This window comes from Vanacampus margaritifer, chromosome 4, assembly GCF_051991255.1.
Source record: "Vanacampus margaritifer isolate UIUO_Vmar chromosome 4, RoL_Vmar_1.0, whole genome shotgun sequence".
Taxonomy (NCBI): domain Eukaryota; kingdom Metazoa; phylum Chordata; class Actinopteri; order Syngnathiformes; family Syngnathidae; genus Vanacampus; species Vanacampus margaritifer.
The window spans coordinates 27,522,220-27,541,879 of record NC_135435.1 but is presented as its reverse complement, the minus strand read 5'-3'; the positions used below and the strand labels follow the sequence as shown (position 1 = coordinate 27,541,879).

Sequence of the window (19,660 nt, the reverse complement as noted above, 5' to 3'; positions counted from 1 at the left end):
TTACAGGCCCGCCACATTTTTGTGGCCCACTAATGCAAATAGCAAGATTAAAATGTATCTGTTAATACAAGGCAGATAAAAAACGTCCATGACTTTCAGTCATAACAAACCTTGATGTGGCCCATGATGAAAATACATTTGACATTGTATTGGAGTGAGCTGGGAAGACTGCCCATGCAAAAAGAAAATAAAAAATCTCGAAGGAAAAAAAAACAAACACTTTCTTTTGGCTTGCCCCATTTGAGGTCACTACAGTGCATCCTACGTTTTCATCTTAAAAAATAAAAAACAATTGCTGTAGTTAGCCTAGTTTTATTATAACAACGCAGTGCACACATGTAACTTGTCTATGTCTAGGGTACCCAAACAAAGCGAAACTGGTCCACCAATCATCACCACAATCACAATAAAGACAACACACGTGGATTCATTGTTTTATTGAAGCCGGGGACTTGATAAGCATTTTCCTCATCTTTGTCGGCACAAGAAGCTAGAATCCACATGGCAGCTTAGAGGCTACGCAGTTGTGTTAAAGTCATACAATCAAATTCTGAATTAATTCAGTACACAAAAAGCAGCCATTTGAATGCTTATAATGTCTTGATATCCTGAATACAAAAGGACTGATAGCGGAAGCTTGTAGTCTCATATAGATGAGGACCGCCATTAGTGGTCAAAGGCAATTCATTAAAGTTGGCAAGCGACAGTTGACTTCAACTGAGGCCAGAATACAAAAGTTAGGTCTGCTCGTTATTCAATGTTGGAAGAGACATCCAGTCATTAAAAACAACTAAAACATGTGCAATTATGGAACCAAGCAGCAGGAGAGCACTTCATTCCTTTAACCTAATTGTTGTTGTTTTTTACAGTTTTAACAAGTGTGGCCGGAAAGGTCAAATCAGTCAGCTTGGAGCGACTAACAGAAAATGTCAAATCGGCATAACCGTAATTGAAACATTTGTTTGTACACATAACAAAGGAGACTTGGGCAAAGATGACAATGGATATTCATTTTATCCATCTTCAAGATGTCCCAAAATTTTCATTGCACAAGTGCAATAGAAAAAAAAAATTGAGGGAAAAAAAAAGGGGATTCCGTATTTAACCGCAGGGTATACCATCCAAAATGTAAGCAGCAAATACGCTATTTTACGGTGTCTGTTCATCACTAAGCGCAAAAAGGCAAGGCGGAAAAAAATGATGCATTCTGTTTGTAGAACTGTTGCAAAAAAGGAAAAAAAAGTGATTCAGGAGTAGAAGGAAAAGTGCTTATTTCAACATGTTCGGATCCGGGTTGTCGTGGAAGGTGTGCTTCATCTACTGCATATGCCAAGCCAGTCACAAACCAATAAAAATTGCCTTGTTTTGATCAAACATAATTAGTGTGCAGTTTGTATCTTCTCACTTCATATCAGATCATCAATTAAGTCATCTGGACACCACTTTATGGTTTTCCTGAAAATGTAGCGATTACAGGAGGGTTCCTTACATTTTTACAAAAAAATAAAATAAATGCGGAAAAGGAGAGAAATATGTATGGATGATTACAAATTTTCAGTTAACTTGTCTTGTGTGAAAACAACTAAAGAACAACCCCCCAAAAAAAGTCTCTAAACTAACAAAATATTGCAGACCGATAAGGTTCAATACAGTTAGCACGAGAGTGATGTTGTGAAGGCAAGGTGTCGTTTGAAGGCAAAGGTCATTTGAGGGCACTGTAGGGAAGACGAAACAAAAAGGGTTTCCAAAAGGGCCAGTGATTGCTCTCATCCTTACGTAGAAACGGAATGTTTTCAACTGAGACGTGAAAGACGATACGTGTACAACACGGGGAAGGCGGGACGAGAGCACAATGATGTCGGGGCACTGAACTAGAAGGGATTCTTTTTCCGTTTCAACAAAGCAACTCGTGTTTTGGCTTTGGGTACATGAAAATTCAGGTTTTCAGTAAAAACGTGTTAGCTCTTTTTTTCTATACGAAATATCAACGAGGCCACAATATATATATGTATTTTTTTTCCTGAAAAACTACCAAAATAACAGCAACCACGGGCTTGATGTACATGAGCAAAAAAGGTAAATAAAAATAAATTATTTGGATGACAAGAAATGGACGAAAACCTTTCAAGCTACAGTGCATTTCCTCTCGTGCCGAAGAGCGACTCTGCGGCAGCGTGAGCAGCTCGTGTGCGAGGCACTTTTGGGAGTAATCGTAGGAAAGATGCTGCCCAACCCGCTTCCCAAATATACACACCTGTAGCGAAAGAAAATATTCTGTCGGAGCCTCAAAGCCTTGTCAAAATGGCCAACTTAGTTAGTCAAAGAGGCAAGAATTGTATATACACAAAATAAAACCTGAAGAGATTTTTCCTGGTACGTATTTACAGAATCCTTCGAGATGACTCGGGCGATGCTATCAGCTATCGAGATTTTGTCCTGTTTATTTTTTGCCCTCGATGGCGTCTTGTTGTAGAGATTGTTTCCTTAAAACGGTGCACAGAAGAAAGGAGGAGGAACTTCGTATAAATACATTGGCATAAGCCCAACATTTTGTTCGCAACCATCTGAATGAACTTTCATGACAAATGCAATTAAAAGTTGAAATAACTTTTCAATTTCAAGCCAAATCGTTCCATGAGATAATCTGAGCCAAAGGCCAGTGTGCTTCCACTCAGGAGTGTTGTTTTTTTTTTTTTAAATATACCTCATCTACTGGGAAGCCTGCAACCCAGTCCACCAGGCTTGCCGCCATTTCCATATACTGTATTTCTCCACAGACAATACTGAAAGTGGAGAGTGACTGATTCTTCAGCACGGTCATCTCATCAGCACACTCTTAACCATTTCTTTCTTCTGATAGTGTCCCAAACGTGTTTTGGCGAAACCTGCTCTGTTCTGACAAAGACATTGGGAATTTGGTCAACTGTTTAAGCTCACATGTATACTTTGAATTTCCATTATTAACGCGGTGAACAATGCAGCTTTTTTTTTTTGTGTGTTTTTTTTTTTTTGTGGACTTCACGCTTCGTTCTCAGTCTGCGGCGGTATGTTGTTGGCTGAAACCACGGGGTCCTGTTTGCGTGTCATTCGGTCCAACTCAGCCTGGACGTCAGTCAAACCCGGCTTCTGCCCTTGGAACAAAAAAAGGGAGACAAAAAGGCAAAAAGTAATCTCCTGTAGCTTCTGTGTGTGCTCAGAAGAAGCAAGCAGATGAGTGGGAAGCTGGGGAAAAGGTGAGGCTATCCCATGCGGAGCGGTTGCCGGCTTGCTGCCACAGTTAAGACGTGCAAAATGAACGACATGCACATGCATTATCCTCAAAGCTGGAAAAGAGAGGGACGTTTTTACTGGTCATGGGGAGTTATGCGCTTTGGTTTACGCTTATCTCAGTAATTCAGTCATTGCATTCTCATAGTTTGTTATATTTAAATGGAAGCCCCCCCCCCCACAAAAAAAAATACAAAAATAAAAAATAATATGTTTTATGTGCTTCCACTAGTCTAAACACAGCATTTTCATTAATATTGTGTTTGTGGAATATGAGTTAAGCAGCAAAAGGTTGACTGAAAATGACATCACAAATGCTCAGGTAACGACCAATCATGGCGCAGCTTCAGAAAACAGGTGATTGGTCGTTGCCTGAGCAACTGTCATGTCATTTTCAGTCGACAGCAAGTGGCACAATGGCCGCCCTTTGAGATCACACTTGCATATGAACGGACTAACAAGAAGTGAAGCCAACGGCAGCCATCTTACGTTGCCACTCACTAAGGCCGCCTAACTTGAATACGGTGCGCCATCACTTTTTATGTGAATTTCCACAAAAAGCAGAAATTGGCTTCTTTTTTTTTTTTTGAGGGAGTAGATTAACACCTCATTTAGCCATTATGAACATAATTTTGCTGCTTCATTGATATTCCACAAACGCAATATTAATCTGAATGTCATATTTAGATCAGTAGGGCTGCATAGAACATATTGTGAAGAAAATGTGTGGGTTGGCTTACCTTTTAACTTGTATAAAAACAATAATTTAACAGTTAGTTGAGCAACGTAGTGGGGGAATGCAAAGAAAAATGTTACAATAACGGGAATAAAGGTTTGGTTCATACAGGCCTGTCACGCATTTCTTCACATCTCAGAAGGTCAGCACACATCTATCTTTTTTTTTTTTTTTTTTAACATTTGTGTTCAGGCTGTGGAGATAAAACTCCACACAGCAAATGTTTCCCCTATCTAACATTGCATCTGTTAAACGTCGCTCTACACACACACACACACACACACAAAAAGCGACTATAATACACACACAGAATGGCAATATGCGTTTGTACCTGTTTTTTTGGCAGCGCCTTGGACTCCAGCTCCGACCGCTCCACTTCCCGGGCTCCCCGGGGATCCCGTCTTTTTACTCAACAGGCTGTTGAAGAAGTTGGCCAATACGCCCTCAGTGGCAGCTCCCGCTGTGGAAAAAAATGTGCAGTGACTTCAAAAGCCGAGATCAATGACCTACACTTGACTTCAGAATATTACGTAATAGCTGTAAAACATTTTATGAACAACACGGAGCTGTGGTGGGTGTTTGACAAATTTCAAGAATGTGTAAATAAATAGCTGTCTCTTGTTAGTAACCAAGAGGAATTCATCTCCACCAACAGGAACAACAAAATCTAGAATTTGCAGAATGAATCCAACTTGACCAAATAATTTTAATTTGTGATTTTCTTCTTAGCTGCTGTATTTAGACATATGAAAACAATAAACGCGGCTTTTCAATGGTGCATTGTACAGATCCTAAAAAAATAAAATAAAATAATATCATGGAAAAGTTCATTTATTTCTATAATTCTATTCAGAAAGTCAAACTTTCGTAAGGCACACTTTACTTTAATTAGAAAAGAGGCCTTGGACCACTGGCCAACAGTCCAGTCCTCCTTCTCCTTGTCTAATTTGAGAAGCTTCCTACAATGGCTCAGGCTCATAAGAAGCTTGATAGACTGTTATGAGTGACTCCAGCCTCGTACCACTCTTTCTGTATCTATGTCCGATTCTTGAATCTGCTCTGTTTGATCATCTGCTGAAGCCCACGGTCATCTGTTTTGGTGGTGCATATTCTCCTGTCACATTTTGCATTTCCACTAGAAACGGATATGCTTGGACACAGCAGTCTGAACAACCAGCCTGCTTGGCTTTTGCTTTTGTGGCTTATCCAGCCTATCAATGACGATCTTCTGGCCAGTTGTCAAGGTTGCAGTCTTTCCCATGGAACCGAACTGAGACAATTGAACCAAACTGAACCAATTTAGTAGATGACACTCAGTTAAAAAAAAAAAATAAATCATGCCCTGCAAAATTTGGGCTGATTTTGTAACAGTATTCAAATTTTCTAAAATCCTGTTTTTTTGTGGGCTTTATGAGCTGGAAGCCCAAATTATGTAAAAATAAACAAATGAATACTTGAAATCACTTAAATTGTGGGCCCTGAATCTCTAATCTATGGAAGTTTGATTTTTTTTAAATGGAATTATGGAAATAAATCAACTTTTGTATGATATTCTATTTTTTTTTTAAAGGATCTGTACAGGATGTGCCCAAGTCAACATACTTTTACTAACAACCTCTTGGGGGCAGTATTGGAATGACAAACATCTTAAAATGTTTCTGGTTGATTAAATGTTTTCAAAAGCAGTAAACAAAATCTGCAAAATTCCCAAAAAGGTCCAGATTTTAACTATATAAAAAAAAAAAGATGATGAAGAGATAATTTTTTTTTTTACCTTTCATGCTGGCATCAGGCTTTTTGACGGCAGCCATGGGAGAACCACTGCTCAAAGTGGGCTGTCCAGCGCGTCCTGCAGCAGGTCTCGGAGAACCTGACGCTGTCCGTCCTGGAGATTCCTGCTTCACAGAAATCAGAGCGACAATGTCATCTATAAAAGTGAAATGAGGTGAAAGAACGAACTTAAGAGCCCGGACGGTACTTTTAAGAGTTCTACTGACGACACTTACGGAAGCTCCTCGTGTTGGTGTGGCCGGCTGCTTTGCTAACAAAGACTGCAAAAACAAAAATTGTTAACTGACCCTGACCGTATAATTCACATGTGAATAATTTGCAATGTAGGGAAACGGCAGCTATAATCTTGCGTCAAGTCATACAACATACCTGTTGTTTCATCAGGAATACCTGCTCATCCTCCGCATTTATTTCTTTGTCATGCACCAGCTATACGCAACATGGGAATGAAACACAATTCCAGATATGAATGACAAAATATGAGAAAGCAGATACTCTGGTCTGGAGTAATGGACTGCTTTACCTTTCGAATTGGAGGTTTTGTGATAAAATCTTCAAATGGATCTCCAGGTCTGACTGTTGTGAAGTTTTCATGCAAAATGCAGATTTTCTTGTCATTATCCCACCCTGATGGACTACGAAAATATAACGAAGAGTTCATTTTTAGAGCAGTGTATTTAAATTTTGCTCCCGAAAGCACCCAGTACATTTTAAGAACACAAATGTCGCTTTACAGAATAGAAATGTTCGATTCTGAAGACTGAGCTAAAGAAATAGTGACGTGTGTTTTGCACTTGACTTACATGAACACGGCATCTTTCTCCACTATTAGGGCAGGATTGGTAAAATGAAAGTCATACAATTTATGTACAATATATTTGTAAAGCAGATCTAGATTCTTTTCCTCTTTGGCTGAGGTGTAGATAAGACCAGCTCCATCTGTTTAGTCGGGTCAAGTAAAAATGCAGACGCTCCAAAGAACATAACAGTGGCAACATTTACAAAAAGGATACATTGTAAGCAAAATTGCCTGATGTGGGACTGGATGAAATCAAAGTGCTCTTCTCTGTAGTCGTGCTCTTTCTCCAATACGCTGACTGAGTCACACTGTGGATTATGCGAGGGACAGTAGAAGCGTGAAAATAACAAACTAATACAGTAGAAAATAAAATGGCACATATTTTACATTTGGCATAGTTTTTTGTTTGTGGTACTGTCAACATTGTCATCACTCTGCAACCCATAGTGTGTAGTCATGGAAATGGACGTCAGTCTCCCTCTTTAAAGCTGATTTGATCCATCTGAAGCCCCTTTTGAGCTTATTTTGGCAACTATAGTGTACCGTGAAGCCATTATTGCAGTCCCTCAGACGGTTTTGGACATATGAAGTCGTCTGTAGCTTTGGGGTGTTTGAGATTAACGTGCTCGTAATGAAAAAGAATACAGTACAAATGAAGTGTTTGTGTGGAAGGTCCATGAGCGTAGAAGTTCTTCACACCATAAACATCCATTTTTTTTAAAAGTCCATGATAGAAGGGATGGTGATAAAGATATGATAATATGATGAGGAAAAAGAGCTCTTTGTGAAGAGCCCAAAAATCTGTCCGGACAGACGCAAAGACTGACTATTTTAAAGTTCCTAGCAAGCACGTGAAGCCCTGCTGATTGCAAGGAACTTTCAGCTCAAGTCTTTGCCTGGAGGTTTAACCAAGCAAGAATAGTTGCTTTTTAATACAGGCCGGCCTCTCACAAAGCACAGCACCCGAGTAAAAGCTTGCACCGAAAACGCTCTGTTGGGGAGGAACAGATTTCACACTGCGAAATGAGTGAGCGCTCATGAGGGTTTAAGAAGCCGTCCGTAAAATCCAGCAACGGAAGACGGTGCCAAGATAATAAAGAGGTATTTTTGGCTTAACGCAGAGAGATGTAAAAAGATGTTCCAGGAGAACTTTTGGGAAATCGTTTTGGGCTGCGTGAGGAGGTAGCACGTAACCAAAATGAAGAATTTAACCCTGGAGAACCCAAGAACCCTTTTGATTCTTTGGAAAATTATGAATTATACATTAAATGACTGCTATAAATTCACTGAACACCAAAATATATGTTTTTTCAATTTTAACCCTTTTTTTTTTAAACTAGCTCAGAGTTGCTAATTTATCAAAAAATATATATAAAACATACTCCTAGGCATTCTGCAACATGATATGAAATAGATTAACAAAAAAAAAAAATTTTTACCATCTGATGGTTTGCTGAGAAGATGGTTTTGTTTGGATTGATTTCCAGCTCAACAAAACAGCATGTTGCCAGCCATCTTGTCACCACCACTCTGGCTCATGTAAGTGCAATATTCATCCACTAGATGGCCCCATGCAGGGGTCAGAAGTGGCACTCTGGACTTTTGAAGTTAAATTTGTATAAAAAAAAAAGAAGGTCTTTGTTATTTGAGTAGCAGAATTTATAGGGGCCAAATTTGACCCCGTGGGTTCTCCAGGGTTAATGGTAGATTAAACGTTTAACTTTGTCTGAAGAGGCTGCAATCAAACTGTAATTTTGTAATACAGTAATAAGGTATTAATTGGTATTTGCTACCGGAGAAAGAGAAGTGAACTTTTAAGAATCCCTTACCTTTGTGCAAACTATTAGCACTGGAATGCCGAGGTTGTGCGTGAGTGTGTTGTCCCCCAGCGGTAACACAACAGCCTCGTCTTCGCCTGATGCCGGGGCCCGTCTCTGTGGAGAGGCGGGGATGGCATCCTCTGGTTCGACATACTCCTGGAACGCTTTCATCACTAAATAACAACACAAGGAAAACATGATCATATTCATATTTATAATACCAATTAAATGGTGATGGCAAATAACCGCAATAGGTGCAGGATGTGGCGGAAAATAAGCACATTTTCAAATACGGCAAATGTTGCTGCAATTCAGTAAGTGTTACCTAGACACATGATTTAATTATAGAAATATGGCATCCTTGTATTGCAACTCCAGCTGTTAAAGACTTTTGCCAGTGAGTGTGCGTGTGTGTGCTGAGATGCAGGAAGCTTTGGCCTACTTCCTCAGGAGATTTAGAATGTAACTAGGGACAGCCCGTGACATCAGATTAACTTGCATTTTAGAGCCAATTCCTTGACTTTATGACATGGGATTTAGCATGTGGGGCAACAAGCAGGGAAATATTCTATCCTGGAGAGAAGTCTTACTGGTACTGAAGTGCATTTTTGACAAAATGGATCAGATGAGATGCTTTTACATTTCTGTTCAACATGATGAGTCGAGATGTTATCGGGTGGGTAGAAAAACAACAACAATATTAAGATTTCTTCCCTATGCCTTCATTGCTTCCCTTTTCACTTTACTTTCTGAACTGATCCTGTAATTCAAGTAGAAAAACCCAGCAGCCACTTTCAGAGCGTCCAGCCCACAGACTGAATTCAGCAGACCAACATCCTTGATACTACTGCGGGAGGGGCGGGAACAATGATGCAAGAGGGCTGCAACAGCTCTTGGATTTCAGCCACTCGCACAAACGTCCTGCCTGTCTCGTTCATACGCATCCACTGAACTATAAATGTGACTCCATCTCACTAGAAGTCAATGCTGTCATGCTGGCAAATTTATCCGGCTGATATCTTATGTGGGGTCTGTGCTGAAATATAAATGGAGAAAAAATTGACTTCCTCAAAAATGTGGAGCTATTTATTATTCAATATTCACGTCGTCATGCAGCAATTATTGCTACATTGTTTGTTTTTCCATTACCGGGTAGGGAAAATTGGGTACTTGCACAAAATTTGTAATAAACATGCTTCTGTTATTTTTCATAAGTTGGCAAAATACTGTACAAGTGAATTGCATGAGCATTTTTTTTAATTTTTTTTAAATCTTCTAACTACTATGCAATAATATTGTACAGTGTAGGCCACATGCAGCCATGTTGAGTTAAAGCTTAGCCAAACTAGTTGTGATGTCACCAAACACAATTTTGCATCATCATTCAGATACTCAATATATTTTACAGCACTCAAAGATAATATCAACCAATGGCGTTACTATCAAAACATGCACAATTGTGTACAGTCAATTGCTTTTATTTTTACGGCTACAATTTAGTTGTTCTGACCTCATAAATGATCAAACCTACATGCAATGCAGAGGAGTGGTCTTAAAAACCATGCAGGCCTAACTAACTTGTACAAAAAGCATCATTTGTTCACAATAGAATGGAGCTCTTCATGTGCTAGCCACATCTAAATTTAACAGTAGAACATCATCCGATCTGCGTATGTGTGACTGGTTAACTGGTGAACTTGCCCATGGCCAGAACACACTGCTGAGGATCACGGGCTTCTGACCTAGAATCAGTATTAACAATGGGCAATATTACACACTTCACTCCAGCCTTATCCTCCAACTGCTCTTTCTTACAGGTAGTCAGTAAAACTGGGTGTGTGTTATTTTCCATGCTATTTTTCATATCCATTTGGTGGAACAAATGAGCGATGCCTACCTGAAGACCACTCTTGGTTTAAATACATAATAATTCTAATAATTCTGATGCTGAGATATAAAATAACCTCAATTTAAACCTGATTCTTTACATAAGTAAAGTGTACACTCAATTGTGACCAGATTCTGACTGCAACCAAAACTCATCGAAAAATACACCAAATGTGCACAGATGAAGTCAGCCTTTACTTACTCTTGAGTTCCATTTCTCTCATGTCCTCTGGAGGTATCTTCAGTTTGTCCACATGGTCACGTAGCACACTGGCCCACTTTTGTAGTGACTCCATAATGGTCCAGGGCCGCGACATATCCACAACAAACATGGCCAAGCAACCGGATAGCGACAGAGCAGAAACAGCAAACTTGAGCAAGCTTTTATGGTACAGGTCTCCGTCCAGGATCCACACATTACATCGTGTAGGGTCTGCCAAGGGAAAAAAAACACACAACTTGAGTATACACGAAGGACTATAAACTCAACAACAGTACAGATAACACATTTAAACCAGACAGACTCACCATCCCGGTCTTCATCGTGGACATTTAAGTATTGATATTCCAGTCCTCTTCCTTTCTTGTTGTGTTCAGCCCCTTGAAGTTTGGACATGAGTGTAGTTTTTCCTGATCCATCCTCCCCTAAAAGACACTGTTGCCATCAGCTGACTGATTTAATAAATGAATGCATGCATGCATGATGACTCAAGGAAGACTACTTTGTTGTCAATAAAAAAAATGTGTTAACATTATACTTTAGAATGATACTCAACCTTCACACATACATATGTACCTCATGACCACAAGCACTGCTGAATATGCATTGATCGTCGTGCATTTAATTTAATTGCATGTTAGAAAGAGTAGCTAAAGAAGAAGAAAAAAAGCATGGGAACTGTTCCACTCCCTTCCGTGCTGACAACACAATAGTAGCGTTGCAATTTGTCAGTTTTCTACAATGGTGGTTTTATAAGCACTTACCAAATACCAGAATGTTCTTTCCTGAAGGTAATTTTGAACTTGAACGGGTCGAAACATCACTCAGTATCGAGGTCCTGTGAGACAAGGAGTAAGTTGGGTTATTTTTGAGTACAGCAGATTTGCAACAAATAATTTTTTTTTTTTAAATCATGGCAACAAAAGTTTCACAAAACACAGCTGTCATTCTGATAAATCAAATTTTCCACTCTGTCCTCCGAATATGCAATTGAAAAACTGAAATGATGTCATCTCTACTGGTTGAGATGGGCAGATAATGCTGTTTTAGTGGCGAAGGCGTTAGCACGAAGGTTCCTGTTAGCTTGTTGTAAAGTATCTCCTGTTAAAATGACAGCAGCTAGCTTAGCTGTGACTTGACACAAGACAAACCCGTCAATAAACGGCAAGTGTCTAAACTGGCTGAGTGATTAAAAATATTCCAGCGTATGTGTGTAAAAGACAAATGCAGATCTTAGAGACTCTTCAACAGACACTCACTCAATAACCACAAAGAACGCCAACAAACTAGACGCCCAGCCTCAAATATGTGCTAACGCTACTGTTAGCCGGGCCGCCGGTGTTTGCTGGGAAGCAAACTGTGGTGACAAACCATGACCGCGGCGGCTGTACTTTTTCCTGCGGAATACAACAGTTGTTACGCCGCTAAAAGAATGGCCGAACTTGCCAAAGGTCGAGTCCTTCTTCCTCCTCGTTGTTGTTGTCGCCTGCCCCGGCTACGCCCGGGAGTTGCTTCTCCAAAACGGGAGCCATCTTCTCTCTGTACGAGCACAAAGGCAAGGCCCTGCCTGCTGCTTGGCCGCCACCACTAGCGCCGCCCCAGTCGGTGGCCGAGGGTACGCTTTATTATTCGGAAGCCACGCCGCGTTGGTGTCTGATCCCTGGGGCGATGGCAAAGAAACTTATAGCATATTCGTGTGTCAATTTAGATACAGTATACTGTATATATTTTACTTTACATACATACATACATACATACATATTCAATGAAATTAAATGAAAATGGATAGTTGATAGTCTGACGTAACACAACAACATGTACCCAATCAATCATTTGTGACATTGTGTTCTTTTTGCAACTTGAAACCTGAAACCATAATTCACTAATATTGTCAATGCTCCGTTTCATCAAAATATTGGAATGATCTTTTTGTAATACTAGTCATCCTATAATGATTTATCCCAAAGTTATAACATGTGGTTGTGAAGCTGAAAATGTATCACTCGGCCATGTGCTACGTCGTATATCACCTTTATTAAATTCCACAAACACAAGGCAAAATTGAGTAATTATTTCTCACATCTACAAGTTTTTTTTTAAATTTTATTGCGCTTTTGTTAATGTACTGACCTTTGTTTAAAATAAGAAAAGTGAATGTACAATGTTGTACCTAAGTGAAACTTTTGCTGTGACCCCTGACAGAATTGAAAATGTGTTTGACTGTTAATATAGTTTTGTTTGCACATTGTAGGCCTATGTTATGCATCATATTGGCATTATTCTAATTGTAATACGATGCATTTGAATAACTGTATTGCATGCAGCTGTATTAATATTAATAATAATTTGTGTGATTTTTCATCATGGTAAATTAGAGATGAATATTTATTATCATCATGCCATCATTATATTATTTATTTAGCTGCATAAGTGGAAAGCATTTAAAATAAACGACTGTGTATACTGTTCAATTAAATTCATTCTAAATAAAAAAAAAATAAGCATTCATTTACAGCAATTGCTTCCTTTTCACTAGATCCAAATGTGAGTTCATTGACAATAATTTAACAGAATTTCAAACGCAACAATTCCAGCTCATTTGTTTTATTTCTGCTTGTATTTCTTGAGTTTATTAGATTTATAAAAGTTCTATAATTTATTTTATGGTTTTGGCAAAACATGTTGGTTCTGGGATGATCCAGTAGATGGTGCTATTTGATGAGGGTCAAACAAAAGACATTCATTTATACGTTCTTTATATAACAGCCAGCAGCAGAGAACTACTTATAGAATATATCATCCTTTTTATCAAATTGTGTATTTTTAACCTGAGACAAATACACAAAATAAGGGCAGTGGAATGCAAAAGCAATCCCACTACAGTTTGACACTTGTGACAGATGAAAGCCTAATTGCTTCTCATTTATATAAAAGCAGAACAAACATTAGCTTACACTCCTGAGAAAGTTCCCAGACACTCATTCCTGCAGAAACCTCTCACTTTTGCATTCTTTCTCTACATCAGTCTTTCTCAACCTATATTGATCCAGGAATTTGGCATTGGCATACTGTGTGAAATTTACTAAACTGGCATGAAGCATTGACTTATTCTGTACAAATGACAACAGGTGGATAGCTACACAGGTTTTTCATACCTTCTGCCACCCAAGCAAATGTGTTTGTTCCGCCTGTCACTATACATCGCTGGCATAGATAGATGAACAAAGATGTATTTGTAATTCATTAATAATAATCTTTGAGCAATTTAAACGAACTTGGATCATTTCCCATAACACCCCTGATGAGCTCTCACGGCACCCTGCAGGAATGACTGTACGTCTAGATCTTCGTCATCGCAAACTGTGAACATTTGGCTTGTGTATTTAGGGAATTTCTCAAGTTGTTCACATGCATGTTGACTCCCATGTTTGCGGGAGCAGATCAGTGACAGACCGGGCTTGTGGTTCAACTCGTGGGAATTGCATTCCAGAACATTTGCATCATGTGAAACTCGGCCTTTGCTGCTGCCCCTTTGCCACTGCCGAGCTTTGCTTCCAGCAAAGAAAAACATGCCAGATTGATCTTGTTTTCTTTTGCTCATAAAAGGAATCTTTGTCCCATTTGTTAAACAGAAATTAGCAGCACAATTAAAAAAAAAAAAATCAAGATCCAGGGCTAACAAGATTATGCAGATAATATAGTTTAGGTTTTCAATATTCAAATTATAGTCACTTTGGAGGAAAGAGACAAAACCTCATGATTGAAAATGAAAGTTCAAAAGGAAATGAATGAGTACTTAAATGAGTGTTTGCTTACCCATATGCATTGTGCTGATCTTACAGAAGAGGGCGCTATATCCCTAAACATATCCACTGAGTGATTTAATCTACGAGGAGCATTTCATAGAAAATTAAGAAAATGTCAATCAAATCAATTATTTTTCAGCCATCTGAAAAAGACCCGTGTCATTGAATTAACTCAGTAAACCATTTGCCAACACGACCAAATCAGTTTAGTGTTCTGTGGGACGCAGCTCTCTGCATATTCAGTGCTAGATAGGTGACATAAAATAACATGTTACAGTCACCACTATCACTATTTATTTACAAAGCAATTGAGATTTCATTGACATGATACCTCCCATGCATAATTTATCTTACAATTACACCCCCCTGAGGGCTCCCCTGATATGATTCCTCATGTTTTCTTTTTTTGCGAATTTAACATTGCTGTCTTTGTTGTTACAATCCTCGTTGGTCCCCAAATATACAGTATACATATATATTAGTACTTGTGCAGTGGTGGAGAGGGTGTGTGCGGGAGAGGAGGGGTTAAAACTCGGCAGGGTATAGATTGCAGTGAGGAGCCCTGGTGGGCCCAGGCTGCATTGTGATAGCGACAGATGTCTGAGGGGCACTCCTCAAACCCACACTGCACCCTCGGAGAGCAAGAGCGGAATCCGCAGCTGTCACTTGCAAGGCTTTCACCTCCATTATCACATTCAAGCGGAATCTGGAGACCGATTGATCACTCTCCTCACTCACAGGTTGGTCAAACCGATGCTTTTTTTGGGAAATGTTATTTTTGAACGAGATGCGTCGTTGTTGTTTTTTTTTCTTTCATTTTCTCAATAGAAAGAAAGAGTGAATGAAAGTAGCAGTTCTTCTGTGCAGCTTTCCTATTGTTCTCGCTATTCCTTTTCTCTAATTATGCAAATGAATTTCAATTTCAATAGCCGGGGAGGTTTTTTTTTCCCCTTTTCTTTTCTTCTCCAGACTGGTTCAGCCTGTGTGCGCTTTACCGGCAGCAGCTCAGATTTTTTTTTTTTTTTAAGTAGGCCATCCAATGAATTAAAAATGCACAAAAGAGAAAGCGCAACAAAGTTCTCGAGTTTCGACTTGGTTATATACCGGAGGACATTTTTGCTGAATATGATGTTTGAAAAGAGTTTTTTTTTTTTTTTTTGGTGTGTGCGTGTTCAAACCTGTGAACAAAAAGAGCACAGCAAGAGAGAGTGAGAGGTGGGGGATGGACAGTGGTTGGAAAGTGCTCAGTCTTATCTCCTAATTACATTATTACTCTACCAATTTGTTGTCTAAACCCACTTGCTCTCTCATTCCTTTGTTACCAACCGGCAGACACATGCTGCTTCAATCTTTGAATTCATCCTTCATAAACCAAATGCCTTTCAAAAAAGAGCCGCTGCGCATTATCTTGTTGCTTCCCCATGATATGAAATTGGATGTTTTATCAACATGTTAACTACTTCAATCACATCATTGAACGTGGAGACGAATGATAAATCATCCACATTAAAACGAAGTTGTTTGAGATGTGCTGGTTTTAAAGCAGACGCAAGTCAGTTTTAGTGAAATGGCGTAGTGGGGAGTGGCCATAGGTGAAATGGATTTGCAGCCAATCCCAGCACGGTTCTGTGTGGCCACGGTGTGGCTTGATTGCTCCACTGCAGCACTATGGACAGTTCCCTGGTCTTTCAATTTGGTGCCCATATGTTGCCCTCACATGGGTTCTATATGTCAAGTCCCCCCCCCCCCCCCCCACACACACACATAAAAGTATGGTTGTAATATATTGCCATCATTTTTAACACTGTACTCAAATCGTAATGTAATATGTTGCTTTATAACCCTATCATCTGACGCAGTTTTTTTTTATACAACATTTTCAAACATTGATTCATTCTCACTGGGTTGAAAAGCAGGTAGCAAAATGGAAGGAACAACCAGTTCTCCTTTTTTTTTTTTTTTAAATACAGAAAGGAAGTCCAGTTGTGTGGTAATCAGCTGCAGCCTTTGATACATCCTCATTGAACGGTCATTGTGCTCACAGACACCAATCTGTAGTTCCCACTGAAAATAAGGCTGTTATATGTTATATTTGTCATCATAAACAATACAATAATTCAAATAGTGTCCAAAAAAAGCCCTCTAATTCCCTGTTGTAGTGTAGGATGAAGAGAACATTTTCATCGGGTTGTTCTTTTGGATTACTGGGACATAAAGCTGCTGCATAATTAAATACAAACTTCTTTTTTTTTTTTTAATTGAAGAATAAAACATTATTCAAACATCCCCATTTAAAATAGAGCATGTAATGAATGTTAATTGTGTTATGCTAGTATGGTCATGAGTCTTACATCCTGTGTTTAAACTCATGTTAGTCAGGTGAATTGAATTATCTAATTTACCAGTGGAAATGAATGTGATTATCCCCGTCTATTTAATTAAAGTCAAATTACGGCATGTTCCAAGGTTACGCAATGCCTTAATCTTTATCACCTATTTTTTTTTATTTTATTTTTTTTATAGGTGACACCATGGGAGGAAAACTGAGCAAGAAGAAGAAGGGTTACGACGTGAGTGATCCCAAAGAAAAAAAGGATGAGACTGCAGCACCGGCAGCAAGTGCTGAGGAGTCCGGCAAAGGGGAGGATGCGGCACCGCCCACAGAAGCTCATGTGACAACTGGATCAGGCACAGTGGAAGAGGAAGCTGTTGGGTCGGATGTGGCAGCAGAAACTGAAGCAGCCAAAGCCCCGGAAGAGCCTAATTCCGCTCCACCAGAAGAACCAATCGCAGTGAAAGAAGAAGCAGCTCCGGTACCAGAAGAACCAGTCCCAGTCAAGGAAGAAGCAGCTCCGGTTCCAGAAGAATCAGTCGTAGTCAATAAAGAAGCAGCTTCTGATCCAGAACAACCAGTTCTAGCCCAAGAAGAGGCAGCTCCGGTATCGGAAGAACCAGACGCATTCAAAGAAGCAGCAGCACCAGAGGAACCAGCTACACCGGAATCATCTGCAGCGCCAGAAGAAGTGGCTTCAATACCGGAGGGACCAGGTCCAATCGCAGCAGCAGCTCCAATTCAAGAGGAAAAAGCTGCAGTAGTAGAAGAACCGACCGCAGCACCAGAGGGGGCGGTTTTCATTCCAGAGGCAGCATCACCATTACCAGAAGAAGCTACAGTCAAAGAGGCTGCGCCAGCCGAGGCAGAACTCGAGCCCGCAGCTGCACCTGAACCTGTTGAAGAACCTTCTACAGTTAAAGAAACTGTGACAGAAGCCGAGGCTGTTACAACCAGTCCAGAGGAGGCACCCATAGAGCCAGAACCCATTCCAGTGACTGTTTCAGAGACTGAGATCATTTTGGAGGAGACAGCCCAACCTCCCCTTGCTCAGGAGCTCGAACCATTAGCTGAGCCCGTAATCGAGCAAGAGACCATTTTGGAAACAGAGCCTGAGCCAGAATCCGTGACAGAGAAAGAACCGGAGCCAGAGCAGGAGGTTGCCACACAGGAACCACAATCCGAGGAACAAGGCCAAGAAGACGAGCCTGTTCCAACAGCGGCCACAGGTGAGAGCACAGAACTCGAGACTGTAGATGCGGAGGAAATCCAGCTTTTAAATGATGAAGCAGCCGGACCAGACATAGCAGAACTTGCAGAATCTGATACGACAGCCCGAGCTCCCATAGAAGATGTGCCTTGCCCAGAGAGTGTGGTCCAAACAAAGATGGAAAACGGCGATACAGAGAGCTTTCCTCTTCCAGAGGATGTGACGGAAGTCGCAGATTTCCCGGCTGTGAATGGAGAGTGCGCAGTCGCCGCACACCCCGAGGAATGTGTTAATGGGATTGAGAAGTCGCCGGAGTCGCCTGTCAAGAAGCTGAGTGACTTTGAACTGAAAACCGACGTTAACCTGAGTGGGGATGTCCAGGAAGTCCCGGAGGCCGTCGCTGACATGGTGGAGGCTCTGAGTACTGCGGTCACGCAGGAAGTCTGAGCTTTCCGTTTTGAATTTTGACAAAATCTTCCGGTGATGCCAGAAAGGCGTCAAGGAATCACAAAAAAGCGGCGAGGGTTTCCGGGAAAACGTCAAAAATCATGGTTGTGTTTTTAACGGTAACTCAGGCAACGATATATTTTGTTTTGAGTAAAAAAAAAAAAAGCAAACAAACACGCAGTCGCATGATCATAGACACAGCTTGGGTAGCTAGCAGGTAAAATCAAAGGACAGACTTGTGTTTAGAATTTGAGGGGTGACCCGAGACAGTTAAACCGCACACCTGAATTAAAATACTGGACGAACGATGGACATGTTATTAACGAGTGAAGTGATTCAATCTGTCTTTGTGTGTGAGCCCGATTAATATGACAATATTAGCTGACTTTCATATATTCTTTCTATTATGTGCAGAGCCATACAATGCGTTGGCCTTTTATAACAAATGATACTTGTGAGATCTGTTAAATTTAAAATGATTGAACGGAGAATAAAAAGATTGTCATAGCCCACAGTGAGCTTCTTGTCTTTCCGTGTACTTCTCAGCACGAAAGGGGAAGTCCACCTTGAACATTTCTTGACAATAATATGCGACATGTTGACCTCACTAGTCTAAACGTGACATTTTTTTTATCAATATTATATTTGTGTAATATGAGTTGTGAAGCAAAATCCGGTTGTTTTTAGCCATCTCAGTTGCTCGGGTAACGACCAATCACAGCTCACCTGTTTTCTGAAGCTGAACTGCAATTGGCTGTTACCCGAGCAACTGTGATGTCATTTTCACTCGACAGTAAGTGGCAAAATGGCCGCCATCTGATATTGATGAAAAACTGCTAGATTTTGCTCACATTCCACTAGCGCAATATTAACCAGATATTTCGATTTTATGGGCAGGTTGGCTTCCCCTTCAAACAGAATGAACCCCTATCATGTTATTTAGTGCAAGTTTATTCAAACTAATCACATGATTAGTGAATACAATGCGTTTGATAGCATGAGGCTGTAAGAACAACTAAGGTACAAAATACACCGAACATTTTAAAGTACGGTACTTGGTGACATTAGCAACCTTGCTAGCTGTAATGCAGGTCACATTTTGTCTGATAATGGAGAGCAATGCCCTGAAGGTCCATGCTCACTGCAAATATTTTATTTTTAGTTTGTGTAACATTGCTGCCCATTGAGGGCTCACTTTCTACTCACCTTAATATTTCGTCTCATGACAAAAAGTATTCAACACAAAACTTTGGATATATTGAAGACTACCAAAACAGGTTTGCATGGAACCAGTTGACAAAATGTTTATTTAAGTTAATGCTTCTATTTTTGATGTGCAGAGAGC

General features: G+C 40.1%; 2 protein-coding genes across 3 annotated transcripts; one reads left to right on the top strand and one right to left on the bottom strand.

Moving 5' to 3' along the window:
• Positions 1-422: 422 nt before the first annotated feature.
• Positions 423-12,127, bottom strand: dync1li2 (dynein, cytoplasmic 1, light intermediate chain 2). 2 transcript variants are annotated; one of them, XM_077564019.1, is made up of 13 exons: positions 11,967-12,127; positions 11,285-11,358; positions 10,829-10,945; positions 10,503-10,733; positions 8,423-8,586; positions 6,808-6,901; positions 6,598-6,733; positions 6,318-6,429; positions 6,164-6,223; positions 6,010-6,054; positions 5,778-5,898; positions 4,335-4,463; positions 423-3,131 (listed from the first exon to the last, which is right to left on the bottom strand). In XM_077564019.1, exons 1-13 carry the CDS (start codon positions 12,050-12,052, stop codon positions 3,019-3,021), a joined length of 1,482 nt encoding a protein of 493 aa, XP_077420145.1. In that variant the 5' UTR covers positions 12,053-12,127; the 3' UTR covers positions 423-3,018. The 2 variants fall into 2 exon arrangements, with proteins under 2 accessions (XP_077420145.1, XP_077420146.1); XM_077564020.1 differs by having other exon boundaries at positions 423-3,126.
• Positions 12,128-14,893: 2,766 nt separating this feature from the next.
• LOC144050999 (uncharacterized) lies at positions 14,894-18,829 on the top strand. Its single transcript, XM_077564730.1, has 2 exons — positions 14,894-15,066; positions 16,850-18,829. Exon 2 carries the CDS (start codon positions 16,858-16,860, stop codon positions 18,313-18,315), a length of 1,458 nt encoding a protein of 485 aa, XP_077420856.1. The 5' UTR covers positions 14,894-15,066; positions 16,850-16,857; the 3' UTR covers positions 18,316-18,829.
• Positions 18,830-19,660: the final 831 nt, after the last annotated feature.